This window comes from Spinacia oleracea, chromosome 3 (genome assembly GCF_020520425.1).
Source record: "Spinacia oleracea cultivar Varoflay chromosome 3, BTI_SOV_V1, whole genome shotgun sequence".
In the NCBI taxonomy this organism is placed as follows: Eukaryota; Viridiplantae; Streptophyta; class Magnoliopsida; order Caryophyllales; family Amaranthaceae; genus Spinacia; species Spinacia oleracea.
In genome coordinates, this window is record NC_079489.1 from 44,956,225 (window position 1) to 44,979,857 (window position 23,633).

The 23,633-nt window shown below is 33.3% G+C and overlaps 1 protein-coding gene across 1 annotated transcript; it reads left to right on the plus strand.

The window, feature by feature from the left end:
• Window positions 1-734: 734 nt before the first annotated feature.
• On the plus strand, window positions 735-23,284 carry LOC110790927 (cysteine proteinase mucunain). The gene is made up of 5 exons (XM_021995682.2): window positions 735-1,309; window positions 21,731-21,966; window positions 22,060-22,200; window positions 22,299-22,745; window positions 22,996-23,284. The coding sequence occupies exons 1-5, from the start codon at window positions 841-843 to the stop codon at window positions 23,086-23,088; spliced, it is 1,386 nt and encodes a 461-aa protein (XP_021851374.2). The 5' UTR covers window positions 735-840; the 3' UTR covers window positions 23,089-23,284.
• Window positions 23,285-23,633: the final 349 nt, after the last annotated feature.

Genomic DNA, 23,633 nt, shown 5'->3' on the forward strand with positions numbered 1-23,633 from the left:
ATTGAGTGTTGTATCGGAGTTTTTGATGGAAAATTTCCTCCCACAATAACATGATTTGTTTGGACTCTTGCGTCTGTGGACTCATTATTTGGTGTGGATAATGATTTAGAAAGAAAACTCATGACAAAAATGAGATGAAATTAACAAAACACTTTCTAAACTACAATAACCATTCAGAAAAGGGGTGTTTATAAGCAATCAACAACGACTACTTTTTCAACAAAAAAACTAGTCGTTGAGCAACAAAATGAGTAATTTTAAGTTATGGATATTTGGTGAATTATGTTTCAGAATATGGGAATTTGGTGAAATACGTAACTTAAAATAGGGGTATTTGGTGAATTATAAAACTAGGCTAACGGATGATTAACTGCGCGCCAGTAGTAAGGGTATCTTGGATATTCAATTATTTGTGAGTGACATTTGATGTATTTCTGAAAGTTGATGCGCGTTTGGTGAATTATGCAAAAAATCGATGTATTTCATGAAAAATCAGTAATATTTACTTCTATGACGACCAACTTGTAACTAAAAAATTAGGGAGGGATTAGGTTAATTAAATTTTATCCGCCTTTATTGAGTGATTTGAGTCTCCTCCTGCAGCCAAAACTATATTGTATGAATCTTTTAATTTTTTATATTTTATCTAATCATGAAAAAAAGACAAATTTTTTATTTTTATTTTTTGATATTGACAACAAATAGGCCGGATATTTATTTGGCCATAGTATATTTGCAGCTAATGGTGTTTTCTGGCTTGGGCCCTATGCATCTATATATTCATTTCTCCTCCGGAACTCATTTCTCCCTTAAAATCACTACATTCCCTAGTGAAAAAAGATGGCTTATTTATCAGTTATCCTTTGCATAATATCCACTGTTTTGGTGATCTCATCAGCTATAGACATATCAATAGTTTCATACAACCAAGAAAATCCGTCAAAAGAGCCGACCGAGCGGACCGATGCGGATGTTATGACTTTGTATGAGTCATGGCTAGTGAAGCATGGTAAGAACTACAACGCTCTTGGCGAAAAAGAGCGTCGTTTTGGAGTTTTTAAAGATAATCTCCGGTACATAGATGATCATAATACTCAAAACCGGAGTTTTAAGCTCGGGTTAAACCGATTTGCTGATTTGACCAACGAAGAATACCGGTCCATGTACTTGGGTACTCGGATGGATAACAGACGACGGTCGGTTCGGTCGAGCAATCGGTATGCTTTTAGAGAAGGTGATAGCCTCCCCGAGAGTGTTGATTGGCGAGAAAAAGGTGCTGTGGTTCCTGTTAAAGATCAGGGAAGCTGTGGTAAGCTTTGTATCATCTCTATTATTTTATTCATCAATTATTTCAACGAATTAATGATTGCTCATAATTGTCGCATAAAAAGTAGAAATTTTTTATTAGTTTTTTTTTTTCCAGTCAATAATTTGCCTTGCTAATGAGCAAAAGTCTTAAAAAAAAAGGAAGAATATTTTGAAATACACTATTACTAGTAGTAATATTGTACAAGTAATTTTTTTAGGATACTACTAGTATAGTACCCGTGCGATGCACAGTTTATGATCTACATATTGATTTTGAATGAAAACTAAACTATAGGTCTCAATTATCATCAATAGAGCTTATAGGTATTCTTCTAATTAAAAGTAATGATGAAAATATATGTTATGACCCCTAACCCGTTCAGTGTCTTATTTTATTTTATTTTTAAAAAGTATAACAACTAAGGGTACGTATATAAAATTATTTTCACCCCTGTTCATTATCTGTATCAAAAAATAAAGTCATTTGACACCATTTACTTCGATAATCATATTCACTTAATACTCGACACAACATCTACCCTTACCCGATCACTTAACACCCACACACAAAATCTACTTTATTTAGGTAGAGATAACTTCGAGGCAGGGCGGGTACGTGTAGAGGATTGGTCCCTCCATTAACGTACCTACCTATCTTGTCCTCATCCCCATCATCCACGATATGAATGGTTCTCATCCTCATCTCAAACTCAATCTTAATTTCAATATCAATCCCACTCTAGCGGGGTACAAAATAAAATTCATCCTTTCTCCATCATCCACCTGACAATCCACACCCGCCTCAAGCTCAACGCTGGGTTCGATAATTTTTTGTTTCTTTTGGTATGAGAGTTTTGAAATTTAAATCTTTGTTCTAAAGTGTTTGAAAACTCAGTTGTTTAATTAGGGTGATTGAGTAAATAAACAAAATTATAATATTTAGGTTAGTATTAAAAAATATTTATAAACAAATCAATTAGATAAAGGATAAGCAAGACGTACGGTCAAGTCGAATCCAAAATTCATCATTGCTCTATTACCCATGGCGGATAACTCCATCACCCGCATCATATACATTTATTATCCCCATAACCCACATGGTTGACCCCCATCCGACCATCCCCGCCCACTTGGGGGTTGATGATAGGGTCAACCATGTTGGGGCCGATGCTGAGGGTCAAAACTTTCCTCCACCCCCCGATCAATGAGTTTTTGTGACATTAGTTGGGGGTTGATGATAGGGTCAACCATATTTTTGTATGACATGTGACATTAGTTGTCAAATGTATTGATGGTAGCCATATATATTTGCTAGGATTATATTCTTCTACAAACATTTTGTCTAATTAATATTTTGAGATTGTAGGCTTTGCTTTGAAAATCTATATATTATACTTCATACATGATCAAGAAGTGGGTCGAGTCGGGTTCAGGTTAGGCCACGACCAAAAAATGGAATATTTGCATCTAAAAAATCAAAGAATTGCATCTAAAGATTAAGGAATTACATAGTAGAGTATAGATTAGGTTACACAAGCTTTGCTCATGTTGAAGGGAGTTACGCATTTTTTTTAAGTAGTAAAATATTACCATCAATGACATTGATGATCATCAAATTCAGTTGTTAACATATAAGAAGCATAAAATAGTATAATTAATGGCGGTGATAATTATCGATTCTAGTTGTTAAAATATTACAGAGTACCCTCTTATTCATATTTGATTGATTTCCTACTTTGTTTGAAATTCTAATTTACGTATAAATCTGTAGACTACTTTTAAATTTTTATAAAACTCTACTACGTGTAAAGAATTATTTTTTATAAAAAGATAATCTTATTGGCTGCATTTGTTACCAAAATATAGAAAATATAATTTACAAAAAAATGCCCCATAAATAGCATGATTATTTTTATTTTTTGAGGAAAACAGAATCAAAATCTTTTTATAAGGTGAAATTAACAGAATAACTATAGGATATAGAGAAATTTATAATTTACAATTTTCTTAAATTTATAAGAGAGGCAAATCAGAGAGTAACATTTGTGAATTCCATATCAATTTTCGTCCCTTTTAGTATAGTACACATATATAGATTAAAAATATGTTTTTTATAGTATAGAAATTAATACGTCTCATTTATTATAATGCGTAAATGAATATCTGTTTTCTGTTTCAATTTTTATAGTCTAAAATAGCATAATAAGGCTGTATATTTTGCCTAATTATATTATCACATATAACTATTTTTATATCTTTTTTTATGGAAAAGGGTCTAATGCAAAAATATATACATAATTATATATTTTTATTCTCACGCAAAAATATTTTCTGCCTTTTGGTAATAACTTTCTACTATTTACCAGAAAAAATAAAATTATTGTCAAGCACCAATCATAAATTCATAATTATATATATTTTTTAGATTCTTGATATCACATGGCTACAATAAAACGGTAGCTACTACTACTTATATTATTTTAAATCCCAACGGTTCTTTTTATCGAGCAATCTTATCCTTTATTTTATTTGACTTTTAGAAAGATGAAAAAATCTATATAATTACATTTTAAAAATAAAAAATACTATGAATCTACTTTAATCAAAACTTAACAGAAAAATTCGTTAATAACCATAAAAATAAAAAATAAAAACATTTCCCTTATTCTCATCAATATTGGAAAAAAAAAACGTACATGGAATCTTAATGGAAACTACTCGTATTAAATTACTTTTTGTTATTTTATTCTATTAAACATACGCTATTAAAAAATAGTGTCTAAATTGTTTGATTATATTAGAAAGACACTATTAATAAAAATAATCAACTCCTCTTTCAACCTTGTTCTTTGTTCCTCATGTTGTTTAATGTTGAACATTAGAGCTCTTTTATGGATTATTGTCATTCTTGGTATTGAATTACCTTTTTGTTTTTATGTCATAGATAGATTTGCATCGGTTTGGTGATCTTACGGTGGCAAAGAGTTTGGAAATTTTTTCTTTAAATCGTTAATAACTTTTTGTAGAGAATAATTCCATAAACCGTTAAAAATATTAGAAAAGGCTTTCAAAACATATTTCGTAATATGATATGGAACTATAAGTTAAAACATACTTCGTACGTAATATGATATTGAACTAAAGTATATATATTCCGCGTAATTAAATTGTTTGATTAGGAAGGGAGAAAGAGCAAGAATTTATTTTTAGAATGTTATTATCAAAAGAATCATTATGATTTACGGAGTATAATAAAATCAATAATACTTTACCTAAATTAACATTTTTTATTAATTTTTTTTTAATTAAAAGAGAGGCCAATCAATGAGTGATATTTGTCATCACCACATTGATTTCCTCTCTTTTAGCATAATATATAGATTTGTATTAGTGTTTAGAATTATCCTCCATTCGATAGCCTGCTATAAATTATATTAATTATAATGAATTTATAAGAAAATCAATATTCATTCTTATAGTAATGATAGTTCACAAAATTTGCACTTTTTTCTTCACAAATTTTCATTATTATTCATTACTAATATGACAAATTTGAATTATTATCATAGGTGTAGGATGTAGAAAATGGAAAAAAGTATATATTCTCTCGTCCTTAACACGGGATTGGTTTGTTTCCATAGAAAAAACAGTCTTTAATTATATAGAATTTAGGCCCGGTTCTAGCTTCTGAGCTTTTTAGTTGAACTGGGCTGAATTGAATGGAGCTGAACTGAACAGATGAATAATGAATAATGAATAATAAATAATAAATAACAATAATAATAATAATAATAAATAAAGGTGAATTTTTCAATATAATTAATAGTAATATTTAAAATAAAAATAATAATAGAATAAGATCATTAAAGATAAACACAATGTTGTTCTTTTGAACTGAACTGAATGAAACTGAATGTAGTTGAACTAAGCGGAACTGAACTAAGATGAAGTAAACTAAACTGTCCTGAATGAAACTGAATTAAGTTCAAAAGAACAAGACCTTAGTATACCGACAAATAATTTCCTATGGGATCGTTGTTTGAATTTGATCGAAATAATTGGTAGGCAGTTGTGAGTTTTTAATTTTTAATTTTTATGGTAGGTAATAAGGGGACTTTATTTTGGATTATTTTTTCACCAGTGACTTACTTCCTCCGTTTTCACTTAGTTGTTACATTTTCAAAGTCATATTTGTGAAGACATTTTTATCATTAATATTTTTAATCATGTATAGGAAAAATTTTAAAATTTTGATATTTTTGAAAATATTTATCAAGATGAATTTAACAAAATTTCACATAACAATATTTATCTTACGCATAAACAACAATATCATGTAAAACAAAAATGTATGAATAGTCCTAAATTAAAACTATTTCAATTAAATAAGAACGGAAGAAATATTTGAGTATGTAATACGATATTAAATGCATTCCCTCTGTTTTTCCATTTTAGTTTTATTTATTATTTTTTTCACAGATTCCATTTCAGTATTTTTTTTTGACGGGCAATTCAGTATTTAAATCTAATTATCTCCAAAAAGGTGAAGTATATAAAGTTGATATATCAGGACGTATAAAAGAAGATCCACACATTAATATGTTGTTTTATTGTATAAAACGAGATCCACAATAATAGTCAAACTACGCAGGCTCTCAATCATTCTCAGTAGGATAATTGGTAACTATGCAGGCTCTCAATCATTCTCAGTAGGATAATTGGTAACACGTATTCTTATTTTCAAGTATAAAATTTAACTCAAAATATTTAAAAATTATATTTATATAAGTAAAAGTTATCTAATTTTTTATGATAAAATTTTTGTTTTAATAAAAATTATTTTTTTAAAATCAGTAATAAGGAAATTTTGATTCTAAAAATACAAACTTAATTTAAGCGATTTTCTTAAAAATTGTTGTCTTTTTGTTTAAACAAGAATAACACAACTTTTTGGACCTATCTTCATTTCGAGGGTTCTCCTCAACAATGATTCGCTACAATAGATAATATGAAGTATTATTCTTGGGTGGATTTGGTCCACAATAATATTAGTGTGGACCAAAATTAATAGTTTTCTCTAGCACTTTTTTACACTCATAATGACCTTTATTGTTCATATAGTAACTATAATAAATTAAACACCAAAATTCTTAGATATAGTAATCATTTTTTAAAGCATAGTAACTCTATATTTTTAAAAGCGAATTGTGACTTAAGATCGCGTTATTCAAGCACAATATGCATCAACCACACGAATTTGATATTTTTTTTTTCATATTAATCCTAATAAAATTCCAAAATAAATTAAGAACAAGTTGTTGATTTTATTTTAAGGCATGGTCCACAATAAATTTAGTGTGGACCAAGTCCATTTAAGAATTGGAGTAATATAAAAACCCGCCTCACATATTAAACACCTTTCCTTTGCATAATTAGCAAGAATATCAAAAAATATTGTAACAAATTACGTATTGTAGCAAGTCGTTGTAGATAGGAGACCTTCAAAAGAAGATGATTTAAAAGGTTGTGTTATTCTTAGTTAAATGAAAAGTCATATCTTTTTAAGCAGACTGCGTAAAAGTTATATATTTAAAATCAATTTTTTCTAAAATTAATTATTTAACCCTTTAAAATGTTTACCTATCATTTTTTTATAATATAAAATTAATCAAAATATATTAAAAGTTAAAAAATTAGAAAAAGTTACAAAAAATTTGATAATAATTATTTTAGTGTATAATACATTTATTATAATTTTGAATTTATAAAAGTTAAAACGACAGTGACACTAATAAATTAGACCTTTTACAAAATGCCAAATTAGATACCAAAGTGGAAAACGATTTATTACGAATTAAACAAGAATATTTGGAGTGTACGGAACTCTTTCTTTGTGGATGGAATCTTCTTGGCAACTTTGTTGAAAAGACAGACTGAATCTATGAGTTTCATATTTGGGGTGTGGTTCATTTAATTCCACAGAAGTCATTAAAGATACTCCCTCCGTTCTTTTTAAAAAATATACTCTCTCCGTCCCGGAATACTCGACTCGATTTTACCGGCACAGAGTTTAAGGGATTTGAATTGACTTATTTATTTTAATAGGTAGTAGTTGATAGTGGGGTATTATTTTAATGTAGTTAATGGGAGGTGGGTTAAGAGGTGGGGTTGGGGGAGAGTAGGGGTTGAATTTTTAATTATTTTTTGTATGGAGTAAGGGGTAGGTGGGTTAATAGGGGTAGAGTGAAAATACTATAATATTGTTAGAATATTTCCATTTTTAGAAACAGGTCAAGTATTAAGGGACGGCCCGATAAGAAAAACATGTCAAGTATTCCGAGACGGAGGGAGTATCACTTTATAATTTATACTCCCTCCGTATTTTATTAGAAGTCACATTTGACCCGTATGTGTATTAAGGAATGAGAGTTAAATCTAATAAAAAATAATAAAATAAGTGGGGGAAAGAGTAATAAATAAATACAAAAAGATGATGGAAAAAGTATTTTAATCAAAATAGAGAGGGAGTTTATTGTAGTCGTGGTCCCTATAGAAAATTAGATATATTAAATAATTAGAAGGTGGGGTAGAAAAGTTAGAAAAACTGAAAGTGTAACTTCTAAAATAATACGACTGAAAATGATAAGTGTTACTCCTAAAAAAAAAAAGGACTAAGTGTTTTTTTAATGTATCACCCTACGTTTAATAACACTATATCATATTTATTATTTCTCCCCTCTTTACTATTTTCTTAGGAAATATTTTATTGTTTTTCTCTTTCTTATGGATCCCAGTTAAATAATCAAAATAAAATCATTATCCCTATTTTATAAGGCGACTCTTGAAGTCATTACGGTCAATAGCCTTTTGGTGTCCCCCTATAGAATGATCTATAATGTCTCTACTAATTATAAATTATTACCCCCGTCACAAATATAACCACATTTGACTAAAAACACGGGTTTTAAGAAAAGATGGTTATAGAATATGGGAAAGTGGAATATAGTACATTGATAATTGATTTGAATGGTAAAGGGAAAAAACACATAAGAAAGGAGAATATAGTACATGAAAAAGTTAAATGTAGTACAAAATTTTATTATGTTTTCAATGCACTGTTAATTAATGAGTACATGAAAAAGTAAAAAATATAATGCAAAAAATAGAAACATGACTATAATTTTTGGACGCCCAATAAGGAAAACAAAACTATAACGATGGGACGGGGGGAGTACTATATTGATGGTAAGATAATGCAATGAAAAAAAGAAAAAAAATGAGTTTCTACAAAAAAAAAATTACTTACAGGGAATTGTTTCAAAAAATGATGCAACTGTCGAAACTAATATATTGAAAAGCATTGTAAAAAACATCTAATGCCCCTCATTACTCTCCTCTTTACGCTATATCGTCCACTCATCAAGTGTTATGTCATGCCATGGACAACAAAAAGTCAATACAATGAGCTGAGGTTCGAATACAAGACCCCAAGTGTAGATGATAACTTTAATTACCATCTTAACCAACCACCAATTATGGTTTATGTCTTCACATTAATTTATAAAATAGATGTTAACATGAAGTGTAAAACAACTAAATGTTTATGTGACTTTTTTATTTTCTATGAATAATTTTGGAAAAATAATAATAATTAAAGCATTTGGACTACCATGAAGAAACATGATCTCAAGTCTCACAAGCATCAATTATAGAAACACCCTGCATAGTATATATATATATATATATATATATATATATATAGAAAGACTCTCGTAAGAATACTTTTCTCGATCGGTAAGAACACTATCTGGACCGTAGGATCTCAAATCTAATCACCGAGATTTATTGTACCGGTAATGGCATTTTCGTAATTTTTGTGGACAAATACCCCAATTTTGTTATTCTTTCACGCCATTTTTGTCATTATTTCAGATCTCCCTCTCTCTCTCTCTCTCTCTCTCTCTCTCTCTCTCTCTCTCTCTCTCTCTCTCTCTCTCTCTCTCCACTTCCTCTCTCTTTCTCTTCACATCCGGCGATTTCTGCTCGTAGTCACCACCAACATCCGGCGATTATATTTCCTCCTCCTTCCTCTGATCGACGCGAGAAATTCCCATTTCTCGATTCAAAATCAATTTCAATCGGCAATTTCAATCCAAAAATTCTCATTTCTCGATTTCTCAATTCAAAATCAATTTCAATCGGCAATTTTCAATCGATTCTTCGAAATCAAAATCGATTTCTCAATCGACTGTTCGAACAAAATGGAACCATTTGGAAAAAATCGAACCAAAGTTTGAACGAAATCTCCAGTGTTCTTCCTGGCTTATCCGATCCAGCAGCGGTGGCGGCAGCGACGGAGTTGGGAGCGAGGGAGGCAGCGAAATCGAACCTGAAATCCGGCGAAATCGAACCAGAAATCCGGCGAAATCGAACCAGAAATCCAGTTCCAGTAGCGGTCCGCGGTGCTGAAAATCTCCGGTTATTATCTACTTCTTTATGGAATTTTCTTAGCCAAGTATATCTGCTTAATGCCAAGCCCGTGGAACAAATATTTAGAGAAGAAATAGTAAAATTGGCAATAAAGAAGAGTGGCATCATAAATAGAAGATACTATAAATTTAGAACATGCTATAATAAATTTTAGAACATACTTGAATACATTTAGAACTTGCTTGAATAAATTTAGAGAACATGCTAGAATAAATTTCCCAAATGTTGGAGCAATTTTCAAATTTGATAATTTAAATTACATATTATGTATATATCACTAAATAGAAAGGCAAAATTGCCTTAGAAGAAATGAGATACCCATTAAAGTGAAGTTACAATGATTAACGTAATTTGATAAACCTTTATTCGTAAGGTATCTCAAACAAATGGAGAGGTTGACAGATAAAGAGGAAATATCCTTGGAAGAGGCTGATTTGATGCAAAAATCGAACAAGAAAGTGAAGTATCGAGAGGGTGATGAAGAATCAATATAATGGATGTCGATGAAACGATTGTCACCCATGTGTCGACTACTAACCTTCTTCCACTAGATAAGGAAGGACTAAGACGTCTGAGATTGTCCTATAGCAGCGCTATTGGAGGTAACAACCATCCACAAATCTCTCTTGCAGAGCAGGACGTTGACAACTTCTGAGATTCATTTCCCAACTCTATTATAAGTTATGAGGAAGCCGAGGACACTTCTGTTGGAATTAAAGCTTGAAAAACAGTCAGTCCGATGGTCATCGGGCGGATGCCGTCCGACCAGGCGCGCGTTAAAAGTGAAAGTAGACGAGTAATTCGCCCGACTGGGCGAACCATCGGGCGAATGGCTCGGGAGAGCAATAAACGTACTTTTGTACGTTGGTTTTGCTTCCTCGTGATTCTTTTCATGACAATATTTCCATTTCGGGTAATATTTCCGATAAAATTTCCTATTCGAACAATATTTCCTTGTCCGACAATATTTTCGATACTGACAATACTTTCGATTTTTCCTTTTGACGATTTATTAGCTCCTACTGAAATCAACATCCATAATTTCTGAATATAACCATCTATTAGAGTATTTATTGTCTATTATATGTTCACCTAAATATTTGACCCTTTCACATACTATTTGTGTGACCTGACAGGTTCATTCATGAGTAATTTGTGTCATTAATTAATATTGATTCCACTTGATCTGAAACGGCCTCCATCTAGGCATTCTGATCACTTGATCTAACTAAAAAATTAACTCGTTAATGAATCAGACCACGTTTATGAGACTTCGTATAAATATATTAAATGCATATTTGGAGCAAAGACATATCCTTCAGAATGTTCAAGGTGCTTCGAAGCTGACTCTTATGCCTACTTTCAGAGAGAAAGTTAGAATTAACAATCCAAATTTAGTGGGACTTGTTGTATATATTGTCATTGTTGTATATATACTTCCATTGTTGTATTAAAATACTGTCACAATCACCAAACAAAAAGGAAATGAAATGAAAAAGAAAAAGTAAGGGACCACTTAAATGAATGGGTAAAAGTGTTACATATTAAATGAATGAGTAAAAATATGTTTACGAAGTGTTATATAAGTAGTGTCATCGTTTGCATAAATACAGTCATTGGTGTATTAATTAATGTCAGTTTTATCCATACTTTGTATTTTGTTTGACTTTTCAACGCATTGAGTGGAAATACCATTTTGCCCCTGGGTATGGATGATTTTGTCGCTGGTGACCAGCGGCCTAGACAACCTCCAAGTATAAGTATTTTACTATTTCCAGCCTGACATATTCACTTGAAAAATACGTATATACTAGTATAGTACCGTGCAATTGCACGGTTTATAAAATTCAAATATTAAGCTCTTACTAATTTAAAATTATAAATAAAAAGTGATCATATAAAACTCATACATTTAAGTTTATATAATTACATATTATAAATAATTAATTGACAAATATTGTGCAATCCCGTATATTCTCATTAATCTCCAATGTATATATAGTACATCATAATTAGCTAAACCTCCTAGGATACATATTTAGGTAACATACCATAAATAGGATACTACAATATTCACATAACATATATATCACATATATATCGTAACATCCCCCCTCAAGGTGGAGCATGAAGGTCTCGAATGCTCATCTTGTTTAAAAAAAACTCAAATTGCGCCTTTCCCAACGCCTTTGTAAATATATCTGCTAATTGTACCTTTGTCGACACGTACGACGGACAAATAATCCCCTCCTTAATCGCATCACGAATAAAATGACAATCTGCCTCAATGTGTTTCGTCCTCTCATGAAACACTGGATTCTGTGCAATATGTAATGCAGACTGACTATCACACAACATACTCATACCTTGCTTGTGCTCTACACCCAAATCACATAGTAGTTGTTTCAACCACTTCAACTCACATGTCAATGCTGCCATCAAACGATATTCTGCCTCTGCAGAGGAACGAGAAACAGTATGTTGTTTTTTGGTCTTCCACGACACAAGGGAAAAACCAAGCAACACTACCCAACCAGTCAGCGAACGGCGAGTTAACGGACAACTTGCCCAGTCTGAATCACACCAACCTTCTAACTGCAACACATTGTCGGAACGAAGGAGTATTCCTTGACCTGGACACTTTTTCAAGTACCTTACAACTCGCAAAGCTGCTTCCCAATGTTCCTCTTTCGGGTTCTGCATAAACTATGACATAATATGTACGGAGTATGCCAAATCTGGTCTCGTCATCGCTAAGTAGATCAGACGACCAATCAAACGCCGATACTTTTCTACGTCTGCCAACTCCTTTCCTTCTGCCAAGGCCAGCTTATGATTTTGCTCCATCGGAAAATCAACAGGCTTTGCACCTAACAAACCAGTTTCTAAAATAATATCCAGGACATATTTTCTCTGACACACATAAAATCCATGACTACTACGAGCCACCTCAAGACCAAGAAAGTATTTCAGAGCACCCAAGTCCTTCATTTTAAAGCATTCACTTAAGTATGCCTTAAAGCTCTCAAGTGCAAATTTATTATTTCCTGCAATAATCATATCATCCACATAAATAAGCACACTAATCTGCATTTTACCTTTAGAAAGAGTAAATAGTGAATAGTCCGACAACGACTGTTTAAATCCATAGTGCGTCAGTGCTTTTGATAGCTTCTGAAACCAACACCGAGGAGCCTGTTTCAACCCATACAACGATTTTCTCATTCTGCATACTTTGTCGGAGTTATCTTTCTGAAATTCGGGAGGAATCTTCATAAAGATCTCTTCCTCCAAGTCCCCGTTCAGGAAAGTATTATGTACATCCATCTGATGCACCTCCCAATTCTTAATAGCTGCAACTGCTAAGAACGTCCGAACTATCGCCATTTTCGTGACTGGTGCGAATGTCTCATTATAATCCAATCCTTCCTCTTGATGATTCCCTACACAGACCAATCGTGCCTTTAATCTCAACAGATTACCATCTTCATCATGGTTCTCAGTGTACACCCATTTACTTCCAAGTGCTCTCTTCCCTTCCAACAATTTTTCCAAGGTCCACGTACCCTGTTCCTCTAGCGCCTCTATTTCTGCGGCCATTGCTTTACGCCACCCCTCATGCTACATTGCTTGTTTAAATGTTTTAGGTGCTTTCTCCTCCTGTAATGCTGCAATAAAATTTCTGTGTTTTGACGAAAAACGCTCATAGTTAACAAAATATGTGATAGGATAAGGAGTACCTGAGGGCGGTGTTGTCGTAGGTGTTGTTTCAGAAGTACTATATTTTTTTCGTATCGTGTGCATCACACAATCTTTAAATTTCCTCGACGGGAACTTCTCACGCCTCCCCCTTCCTAACTTCGTATCCTCCGTTACTTGCATAGTCTCACGCTGCCCCTCAATGGTATTTGTTGCATTGCTCCCTGCACTCCTCACCTCACTACTCGTCGCCTGTGGGGCGACCTCCGTGCCTGCATTGCTGCGCTCAGTATGTCGCGCGCTACTATCCTCTTCGACAGCACCAACAGCGCACTGCTTCCCCTCCAACACACACTCACCGCTCGCACTCACTCCCTCACTACCACTCGCACTCACTCCCTCACTACTGCTCCCTTCACGCTGCACACACTCACTCTCCATAGCACGCTGCCCAGCAGTGTGTCGTACCCCATGACCCTCAACATCATTCACAGGCAACGACACTCCAATACCACATCCAGTCGCACTCTCATCCAAACTCCAATTCTCAATTTCCCCTTCTCCATCATTCACCTCAAGCAAACCATTCGGTGTGTCCGCAAACGGAAACGTCCATTCATGGAACTTAACGTCCCGAGAAACAAAAAACTCATGGGTTTCTAAGTCATATAATTGCCATCCTTTCCTACCAAACGGATAACCTAAGAACACACATTTGCGACTGCGAGACTCAAACTTATCCCCTTTACTCCGTAGATTATACGCATAACACAGACACCCAAAAACATGGATAGGCACATACGATGGTGGTTTGCCAAATAATATCTCATACGGTGTTTTATTATCAAGAATCAGTGTAGGAGTACGATTGATCAAATAGCAAGCATCCAGAACACTTCCCCCCCAAAATTTCTTTGGTAAATTCCCTTGAAAACGCAATGCTCTTCCTACATTCAGAATATGTTGATGCTTTCTCTCTACTCTCCCATTTTTTTGAGGTGTCCCAATACACGACGACTCAAACATAATCCCATTTTTAAAGAGATAGCCTTGCAAGCAGTTGAACTCAGTGCCATTGTCACTTCTGACTACTTTAAGAGTTTGATTAAACTGGCACTTAATCATAGCAAAAAAATTGAGAAACGACGATTCAACTTCCATTTTATTGCTCAATAAATAAATCCACACACCTCTAGAGTAATCATCCACAATGGTAAAAAAATACTTTGCCCAACACGACGATGGTGTCTTGTAAGGACCCCATAAATCAACATGAACAAGTTTAAAATTCTACTAGCACGACTATCACTAACTGGAAAACTCTCCCTACATTGTTTTGCACGTGGACATACATGGCAAATTGTATTTTTCTTCCTACTAGTATTACTCACAGGAGGGACTAGTTGTAATACCTTCTCCGACGGATGTCCCATGCGTTGATGCCATAAGTCAACCACACATTGCACGGCTAGCACCCTCACCCTCGGAACCCCACGAAAAAAATATAGTCTTTCTTGTCTGTCACCCACGCCAATCAGTGTCCTCGTCACATGATCCTGAATCACACAAACTTTGTTAGTAAATTGACCGGAACAATTTAAATCGTCACTTAATTGAGTTACAGAAATTAAATTGCAGTTTAATCTGGACACAAATAAAACATTATCAAGTACTAAACCACCCTCCAACGTTACAGAGCCATATTGATTTGAATTCGCCGTCTGACCATCCGGTAACACTATCGGGCAATTTCCAAATGTGGTGATATTTTTCAATATGGACAGATTACCCGTCACATGATTTGAAGCGCCTGTGTCAATAATCCATCGTAAGTCTATATTTTCGTACGATTTAGGCGTAGGCGTAGATAGAAATCTCCATAATTTGCTGCTCTTGATCACTCGACACGCCGTACAATCCTTTCACCATAACTGCTGACTCAATGTGCTTGGGTGCTTCACAGCCGTTTATCATAATCATACCAAGGAATAAAGATTTGTGTAATAGTGGGATGCAAATTAACTCACGCACTTCACAGCAAGTGACTGCTGTTCTCGATCAAACTCCAAGAATTTGTGATTTTCGCTCACGAATTCTGCTCTCTTTGCGGAAAAAAAAATTAGGGTTTAACATAGGCTCATGATACCATGACAAATATTGTGCAATCCCGTATATTCTCATTAATCTCCAACGTATATATAGTACATCATAATTACCTAAACCTCCTAGGATACATATTTAGGTAACATACCATAAATAGGATACTACAATATTCACATAACATATATATCACATAATATCGTAACATTAATTTATAGTGTAGATGTGAAAGTTTTACGCTTTAATATACTTGTCATAACACAAAATCTCACTTCATAAATTTTCATTAATATGTCCATTACGAAACTAATCATCATAATCTTTTAGTATACATGTATTGTATGGGGGTATAATATAACTACTTGCATTACCATATCGTAGAACTCGAAATGATGTGGTTGCGTTAATTTAAATTTTTATTTAGTAATATACACCTAATTTATGTGTATTTAGTTTGTGTTTGACATCTTATTTGATAAATTGAGTTTTCAAAAATTATAGAATTGATAGAAGTAAAAACTAAACTTATACTTTATTTTTAGGAAAAATTGATAAAGGCAGCCCCAACTATGAGCGTTCATCTTTAAAAGGGCTCTACTATGGATTATTATTGACAGGTTCCAACTATACGGGGTGTCAACTTTGAGTGGGCCTTTTAACCGGTAACCGGTTAAAGAAGTTAAGTGTTGATTTTTTAACTTTTTATTTTAATTTTTTTTTCTTATTTTACGGAAGAATTAGTAAGGCACGTTTTCATTCTTCACCCTCCATTACTCCCTTAACCCCTTCTTCCTTTTCCATTTACTCTACAAAAAGTACCTTCAGCAACACCTGCAAATGCCGGCAACCACAACTCGCCCTCTCCCCATTCGTGTCTCTCCTCCTCACCACTACATGTAAGAAGTATACCATCTTTAGATGATTTGAGATTCCTAAACAAAATCCATGTACATAGTAGATAGCCAGAAAGCAAGAGAGGCACCAGAAAATTTTGAGCAGAAGTCTACAACACGCTGCAAACATATACTCCCCTGCCCACTTTTCTCTCTCCTAAGTCCTAGTATTGCCCAACCATTTCCACCACAACCACAACATCAATAACACCCACAAATCAATAATAACGCAACATAGAAAAATTGAATAAACCTCAACAATCTATCTCCCTTTACTTTTACAACAATTAAATTAAACATCTCCTTTTCTTATTTAATTACAACAAAAAACAATCAAAATAAACCCCTTTTCTTGTCTCAATTTTTTCTCCATAATCAACTTCAACTAAAATCGAAGAGTGTGTGTAACAAACTTTTGTCATTTTAATTAAAGAGGTGAACGAGTTGAATTGGTTTTCGAGGTTGGTGGTGGGCGGGGGGAGAGGAGCGGCCGTGGGGAAAGAGGAGTGGTGACGGCATTATTGACAGGGGTGTAGCGCAGTTGCGGTGGTGTAGAGGAGAATTGAAATGATTTAATTGGTTCCGAGGTTGGTATTGTGGACTTATGGTTGGTACTCCAAATACGGTGTAGAGGAGAGAAGATAGAGAAGAGGAACATCATGGAGGAGTAGAAAGAGAAAGGAAGAAAGAAGAAGATCGCTGGCTTTTTAAATTAAATAAAAGGGGTGGTTTTTTTTAACGGGTGGGTTTTTTTAAAAATTGAACTTTATCCGTAGTATGTACCGTACACGTCATCACTTTACCACTTTTAACCGGTCATTTTTAGAATGGGACCACTCAAAGTTGACACCCCATATAGTTGGGACCTGCCAGTAATAATTCATAGTTGAGCCCTTTTAAAGATGAACGCTCATAGTTAGGACTGTCTTTGTCAATTTTTCCTTATTTTTATAATTGCTAACTTTTATTAAAACGTACCTTACCCCTTAAAATCTCAAACCCCACTTTACAACACTCTCTAGCTCCACTCGCCTAACTAATATCTGCCACCAGCTTCTCCACCCACCTTATTATCTCGATTTATCATATTGTCTAGATTAATACATACCTTACCTACCAACTTTTTTGAAAAGTTCGAAAAAATTAATTAAGCGTACATAGTGAGTTTTCTTGACTTTTGATCACCCTAAATATGTTTCTACTCTTAAATTCTAGGAATTTTTCATCATATTAATTTTTACTACATAGTTACACATGTCATCTTAGGTTCTAAGATCTTTGTTTTAAATTTAATTATAAAATAGTAAATTATAATTGTAGCGTCAAGTTTAGGATCAATTGTACAACTAATTAGTACTTGATCCTAATCTATCATAAACTTAGGATCAATTTATGATAAGTTAATTGATACAATTAATAATTATAAGGTTTACCACTTCATCCTAATATGAATGAAAGTATGGTCAAGTCTTAGATTTTCTATTTTTTCTTTTTTTGATAATACTCTTAGTTTTTCTGATTAAGTATGGTTAAATATAATTTATATTAATTTTACGGTTTTAGATGATCATTCGGCGCCTCATAATAACTACGCTAGTATAAAATAGCCTTATAGTATATCGTATAGTAAAGATCTTATACACGAAGTATTTAAATTTATTAATCATGCAATTACTAATGGTCTTACATGTGTTGCACAATTAACAAATTATAAGTAACCATGTTTTTTAATAATTCCATTAAAAAGTAAGTTTACTTACCTTTTAGTTATAAGTAACCAAATTATGCGTAATATATTTAATACCAACAAAAATCGCATCATGAATTTCGTTGTGAAGTATTTTGTTAAAAGAGACAAGTTTCAAACCATATAAGAGGAGTTCATCATCTCCACATTCACTACGATAAAAAATGCTTTTTATAGCGCTTAATATTGCTTTTTATAGCGCTTCTTGGAGTGTTGTTGATGGCTCCGCTATTAAAAATAAAATGTACCTTTAATAGCGCTTTCTAAAACGCTGTAAAAAGTACTATTAGGATAATTCAAATGTTTCTTTTATAGCACATTATAATCGCTATCAAAGGTGTGCTGTCAAAGGTTTTGCCGCCAACTTTTAAAATATTTTATAGTAGCAGGTGCATATGAAGCACTATTAAAATAATTTTTTTAGTTTTTTTTATAATTTAACTGGCTGCCATATAATTCATTTTATACCACAAAATAATTACATATTTCAAAGTAACAATATATATTGAAGAGTAAAGTAAATATTTGTATTAATTTCCAAACCTCAATGAAAAGAATTTTGCAATTGTGACCCTAATAAAACCAATTACATAGATATGTTGTAAAACAAAATTACAAACATTAAACTACGCAAAATACATTAGTTAGTAGAGTTGTATATTATACAATTGTTGAACAACATGGTACACCCACAGAGTTCTTACTTCAGCAATTTGCTCTTTGTCACAACTTGAAAATGGCAATTTGAAAAGTATTGCGCATCAACGGGTATAAGATATTCGATCATACATATATAGAAGGGAAGAAAACTTAAATATGAAAGCATTAACACCATAAACACTATTGAAAAAAAAAAATTAACAAAAGTTTCATCCCATATATGAAAGCAAAACTCCATTTAGATTTAAAGTTTCAAATATATATGAGTACCTAGATAAGTTCCATGATTAATCCTCCTTTTAGATTTAGTATGGTTAACCAAATTAAAAGACAAAAAAATGGAAATCTAGAACCAAAAGTTTAAATAGTAGCATCATAAATATACATATGCATAGAGGGGAGAGAGATAGCGCGCAGACTACCTCATAGGGGTCCGTGTAAGCATGTGGTATTTTTCTTTTTATTATACGGCGTATCATCATATTCCTTGACTATAGTCTTGTAAAAGAAATTAATTATGTAGGTATAGATATTTGGCCTATGTTTTCCCAAATTTGATTCTATTTCAAAACTAGCTATAATGCGCGAAGATCCTTCTTTCAGAAGATTTTTAAAGTTATCAATGAGATTTTTTTTATAATAGCTTAAATTTTAGACCCCTATGACAAAAAGAAAGATTAAGAGAATGAAAATAAACAACATGTAAAACCTACAATAAATCTACTTTGTCTTATACGAAATAATTAAAAATACATGTTCATCAATCAAGACCATTTCGATGGCCTTGATTTCTGTTTTGTTTTGTAGTAATCTGATTTTTCCCAAAGTCGTATAATTTTAACCTTTATTTTTCAGTTCTCCATAAGCGGAGTTATATCACTAATCATAGTTATTGAATGAGCATCTAATTAAGTATGTATACGATAATTTTTTAAATGTATGGTTATATTGTGTCTTAGATGACTTATATACTGATGAACTATTGATATATATATATGGTATAAAACGTACTTATATATATCAATTATATTCTTAAAATTGTGTTAAAATTGTGAGACCCAATCTGAAATTTAGAAGGTAATGTATTATGCTTAACAATGATACGATACCCGTGGTTAGCTAAGGTAAATCTAAGTTCTATAGCAAAACAATTTAAGGGTCATAATAATTGGGAATTATTTTGAAACACTACCTTAATGTTTGGACGTTTTGTGAATTACTACCTTATAAAAACTTTTTGATATTTGTCTACCTTATAAGTTTGATACTTCCTCCGTTCCACAAAGGATGCATCATTTCTATTTGCACGTATGCCAATACGCTTCTTTGAACATTAATATCTCTAAATGCGTATGAGTAAAAATTATGAAAATTTGATATTTGGAATCCTTGCATTAATACAAATTTAACAAGATCTCATTGACTATGTTTTTTCTTACACAACAGTGAAAAAATGATTGTCAAAGTTGATTGATGAATAGTGCGCAAATGTGAAACGATGCATCTATTGTGGAACGGAGGAAGTATGTTTTAGTAACAGAAAACGTTAAATCTCTCCGTTTGTGGGCCCCACCCCCAATGACTTTATTCAATTTCTCCTTCCTCTTTCTCAATCTCAATCTCTATTCTGTACTTCTCTTTCTCAATATTTACCCTCTCATTTCTCAATCTATATATGTTCTCTTTCTTACCCAAAATCTCTAATTTACTTGGAAGATCAAAAAAATATATTAAGTTACTTGGTAGTCTAGGCAGTTTTGAGCAAGAGTTGAGTTTCAGTGTTTGTAAGTTGTTTAGTTGTGGGATTGACTTTGGCAGAGTAACCAAACCGTCATTCCTGGAGAGATCCAGGTATCACAAACGAATCAGCTTACCCATAGAAACCGGAAATTCTTCAATTCTAAGATCACGTAAGTTAAAACCCAAGGAACAATAGCCCAAGCAAGCTTTTAGACGAGTTGGGAGGTCATTGTAGTTGACATGTAATACATGCTCCATTCTATCAAATTCATGTTTTGTATCTGGCTTCAATTCTTCACTGAAAGACGACCATTTGTCATCATCTTTGCCATAAAGAAAACTTGCTGCAACCTTTAGAATAAGTGGAACACCCCCAAATCTTGCAGCTATTTCTCTCCCTATATGCTCCAATTTAAGTATCCATTGCATCATTTTGTCTAAATGCAAATTTTTGGAACAAATTAAGACCAATAATTATACTCTCACAGGCACTTCAATATTGAGTTGGTAGTCTAGTCAACTGATCAATTCAATATTTTTGGGTATAAAGCGTTAGCAAATAGAGGTAGCTAAGTAACTTAATAACACTCAATTCTTGCTCAAAACTGAACAGATCAGTTGATGAAAAGCGTAAAGGGGATAAAAAACATGAAATTAGAGATTTTGGGTAAGAAAGAGAACATAGATTTTGGGTAAGAAAGAGAATAGAGATTGAGACATGAGAGGATAAAGATTGAGAAAGAGAAATAGAGAACAAAGATTGAGATAGAGGAAGGAAAAATTGAATAAAGTCGTTGGGGGTGGGGCCCACAAACGTAGAGATTTAACGTTTTCTGTTACAAGGTAGTGTTACTAAAACATATCAAACTTATAAGGTACAAAATATAAAAAAGTTTTTATAAGGTGAAGTAGTAATTCACAAAACGTCCAAACATTAAAGTAGTGTTTCACAAAATTTCCTAATAATTAATTACTACATTTGGGGTAATTAGACATTTAGAGCTGTCGTATTCCGCATTCGGTATTTGTACACTATAACTTGTTATAGGTTTATGGATGCTAACCCGTACGTATGTACGCTTGAATAAAACAGGAAGTTGTTGGGCATTTTCAACAATAGCGGCTGTTGAAGGGGTAAACCAAATAGTGACAGGAGACCTGATCTCGCTATCCGAGCAAGAGTTGGTAGACTGTGACACATCCTACAACGATGGATGCAACGGCGGTCTCATGGACTATGCTTTCGAGTTTATCATAAAAAATGGTGGCATTGACACTGATGATGATTACCCCTACAAGGCTCGTGATGGCATTTGTGATACATACAGGGTACTCAACAATTAACTTTAACAAGTTATGTTACTGACTTTTAGCTTATATCATGATTCGAATAATATATTTGCAACTTACATTTTCTCGTAGAAAAATGCTAAGGTTGTATCTATTGATGACTACGAGGATGCTCCTGTTAATGATGAGAAGGCATTGCAGAAAGCTGTGGCTAATCAACCAATAAGTGTTGCTATTGAAGGGGGTGGTCGAGATTTTCAACTTTATAGCTCGGTAACAATTTTGTTTGTCTTGTTTATCCAAGCTTCTGGAAAACAACTTATGTTTTCTTAATCATTAAACTCTTAATGTTTGTTCTTGTCTTTTTTCAGGGTATATTCACTGGTAAATGTGGAATGGCATTGGACCATGGTGTTACAGCTGTTGGTTATGGGACAGAAGATGGAGTAGATTATTGGATCGTAAGGAATTCATGGGGTTCTGGGTGGGGAGAGGAAGGCTACATTAGAATGGAGCGGAACACCAAATACACTGGTTTGTGTGGTATAGCGATGGAACCCTCTTATCCAATCAAGGAAGGCCTAAACCCACCCAACCCAGGCCCATCCCCTCCTACACCGATCAAGCCTCCAAGCGTGTGTGATAGCTACTTTTCTTGTCCTCAAGGCAACACCTGTTGTTGCATCTATGAATATGGAAATTACTGCTTTACGTGGGGTTGTTGTCCTCTTGAGGCGGCCTCATGTTGCGAAGATCACTACAGTTGTTGCCCCCATGATTACCCTATTTGTCATGTCAATCAGGGTACCTGCTCAATGGTGAGAACTAATAATTTTGCATTTCCGAAGTCTCTTCTTTCTCTGCTACTCATTTCTGATCGCATTATCATATTTTAAACTTATTAAGTTATCATTTTCACACTATCAACACCAAAGCTGCTCAAACATTGACCAGACATGTTTATGAGTGTCTAAGAAAAATTCCACCCAAGTTTACATATTTAATACATTGTAGATGTAGATATTATATTCTGGCGACCTTGTTATATTGTGTGTTTTTATTTTGCAGAGCAAAAACAACCCACTAGTAGTGCCGGCCTTGAAGCGCACACTTGCAAAACCTCGATGGGTATTCAGTAATTCCGGGAAGAGAAGTTCTTAAACTTCACCTTTTGAACTCCATCAAGTGCCAAAATTTTATTTCAATTTAATATACTACTATAAACAATGTGTAACTTGTGTACAAGTATTCAACTGGAGTAACATTAAGACAAATGTCTGTAAAAACCCTACGTTTTTAATAGCCTATTAATGTAAATACATAATGGTGAAAATGACTATATATTACTTGTATGCTATTTATTGTTGTATAGTTACCTTGCTTGAATATTTTATGTTGCATTAATGAAATTATTCGTATGAGACGAAGGTAGAAAACTTGATTTTGAATTTGCGTAAAATTCATGCAATGCCTAAACACATTTGAATAAACCAAAACGTGAAATCAATCATTCCGGTGCTCGTTCTCGGAGTTTGGAAGCTGCTCTTTCGAAGGACAACGTTCAAACTAACTCCTTATTCGAACATTTAAACGAAATTGTGCTTTGTTCCACTGTAAGCTACTGTGCCAGACGCAGGCAGCAGAGCCAGGGGCACTGGAATGTGCGCCATGCGCTTCGGCGTTGCGGTGGCAGTTTGCACAAAAAA

What these genes read in the sequence shown, in the direction of transcription:
- LOC110790927 (XM_021995682.2), top strand. Translation starts at nt 841, where the DNA reads ATGGCTTATTTATCAGTTATCCTTTGCATAATATCCACTGTTTTGGTG. An exon ending in GCATTTGTGATACATACAGG is followed by an intron (nt 21,967 to 22,059) that starts GTACTCAACAAT and finishes ATTTTCTCGTAG; the next exon opens with AAAAATGCTAAGGTTGTATC. An exon ending in ATTTTCAACTTTATAGCTCG is followed by an intron (nt 22,201 to 22,298) that starts GTAACAATTTTG and finishes GTCTTTTTTCAG; the next exon opens with GGTATATTCACTGGTAAATG.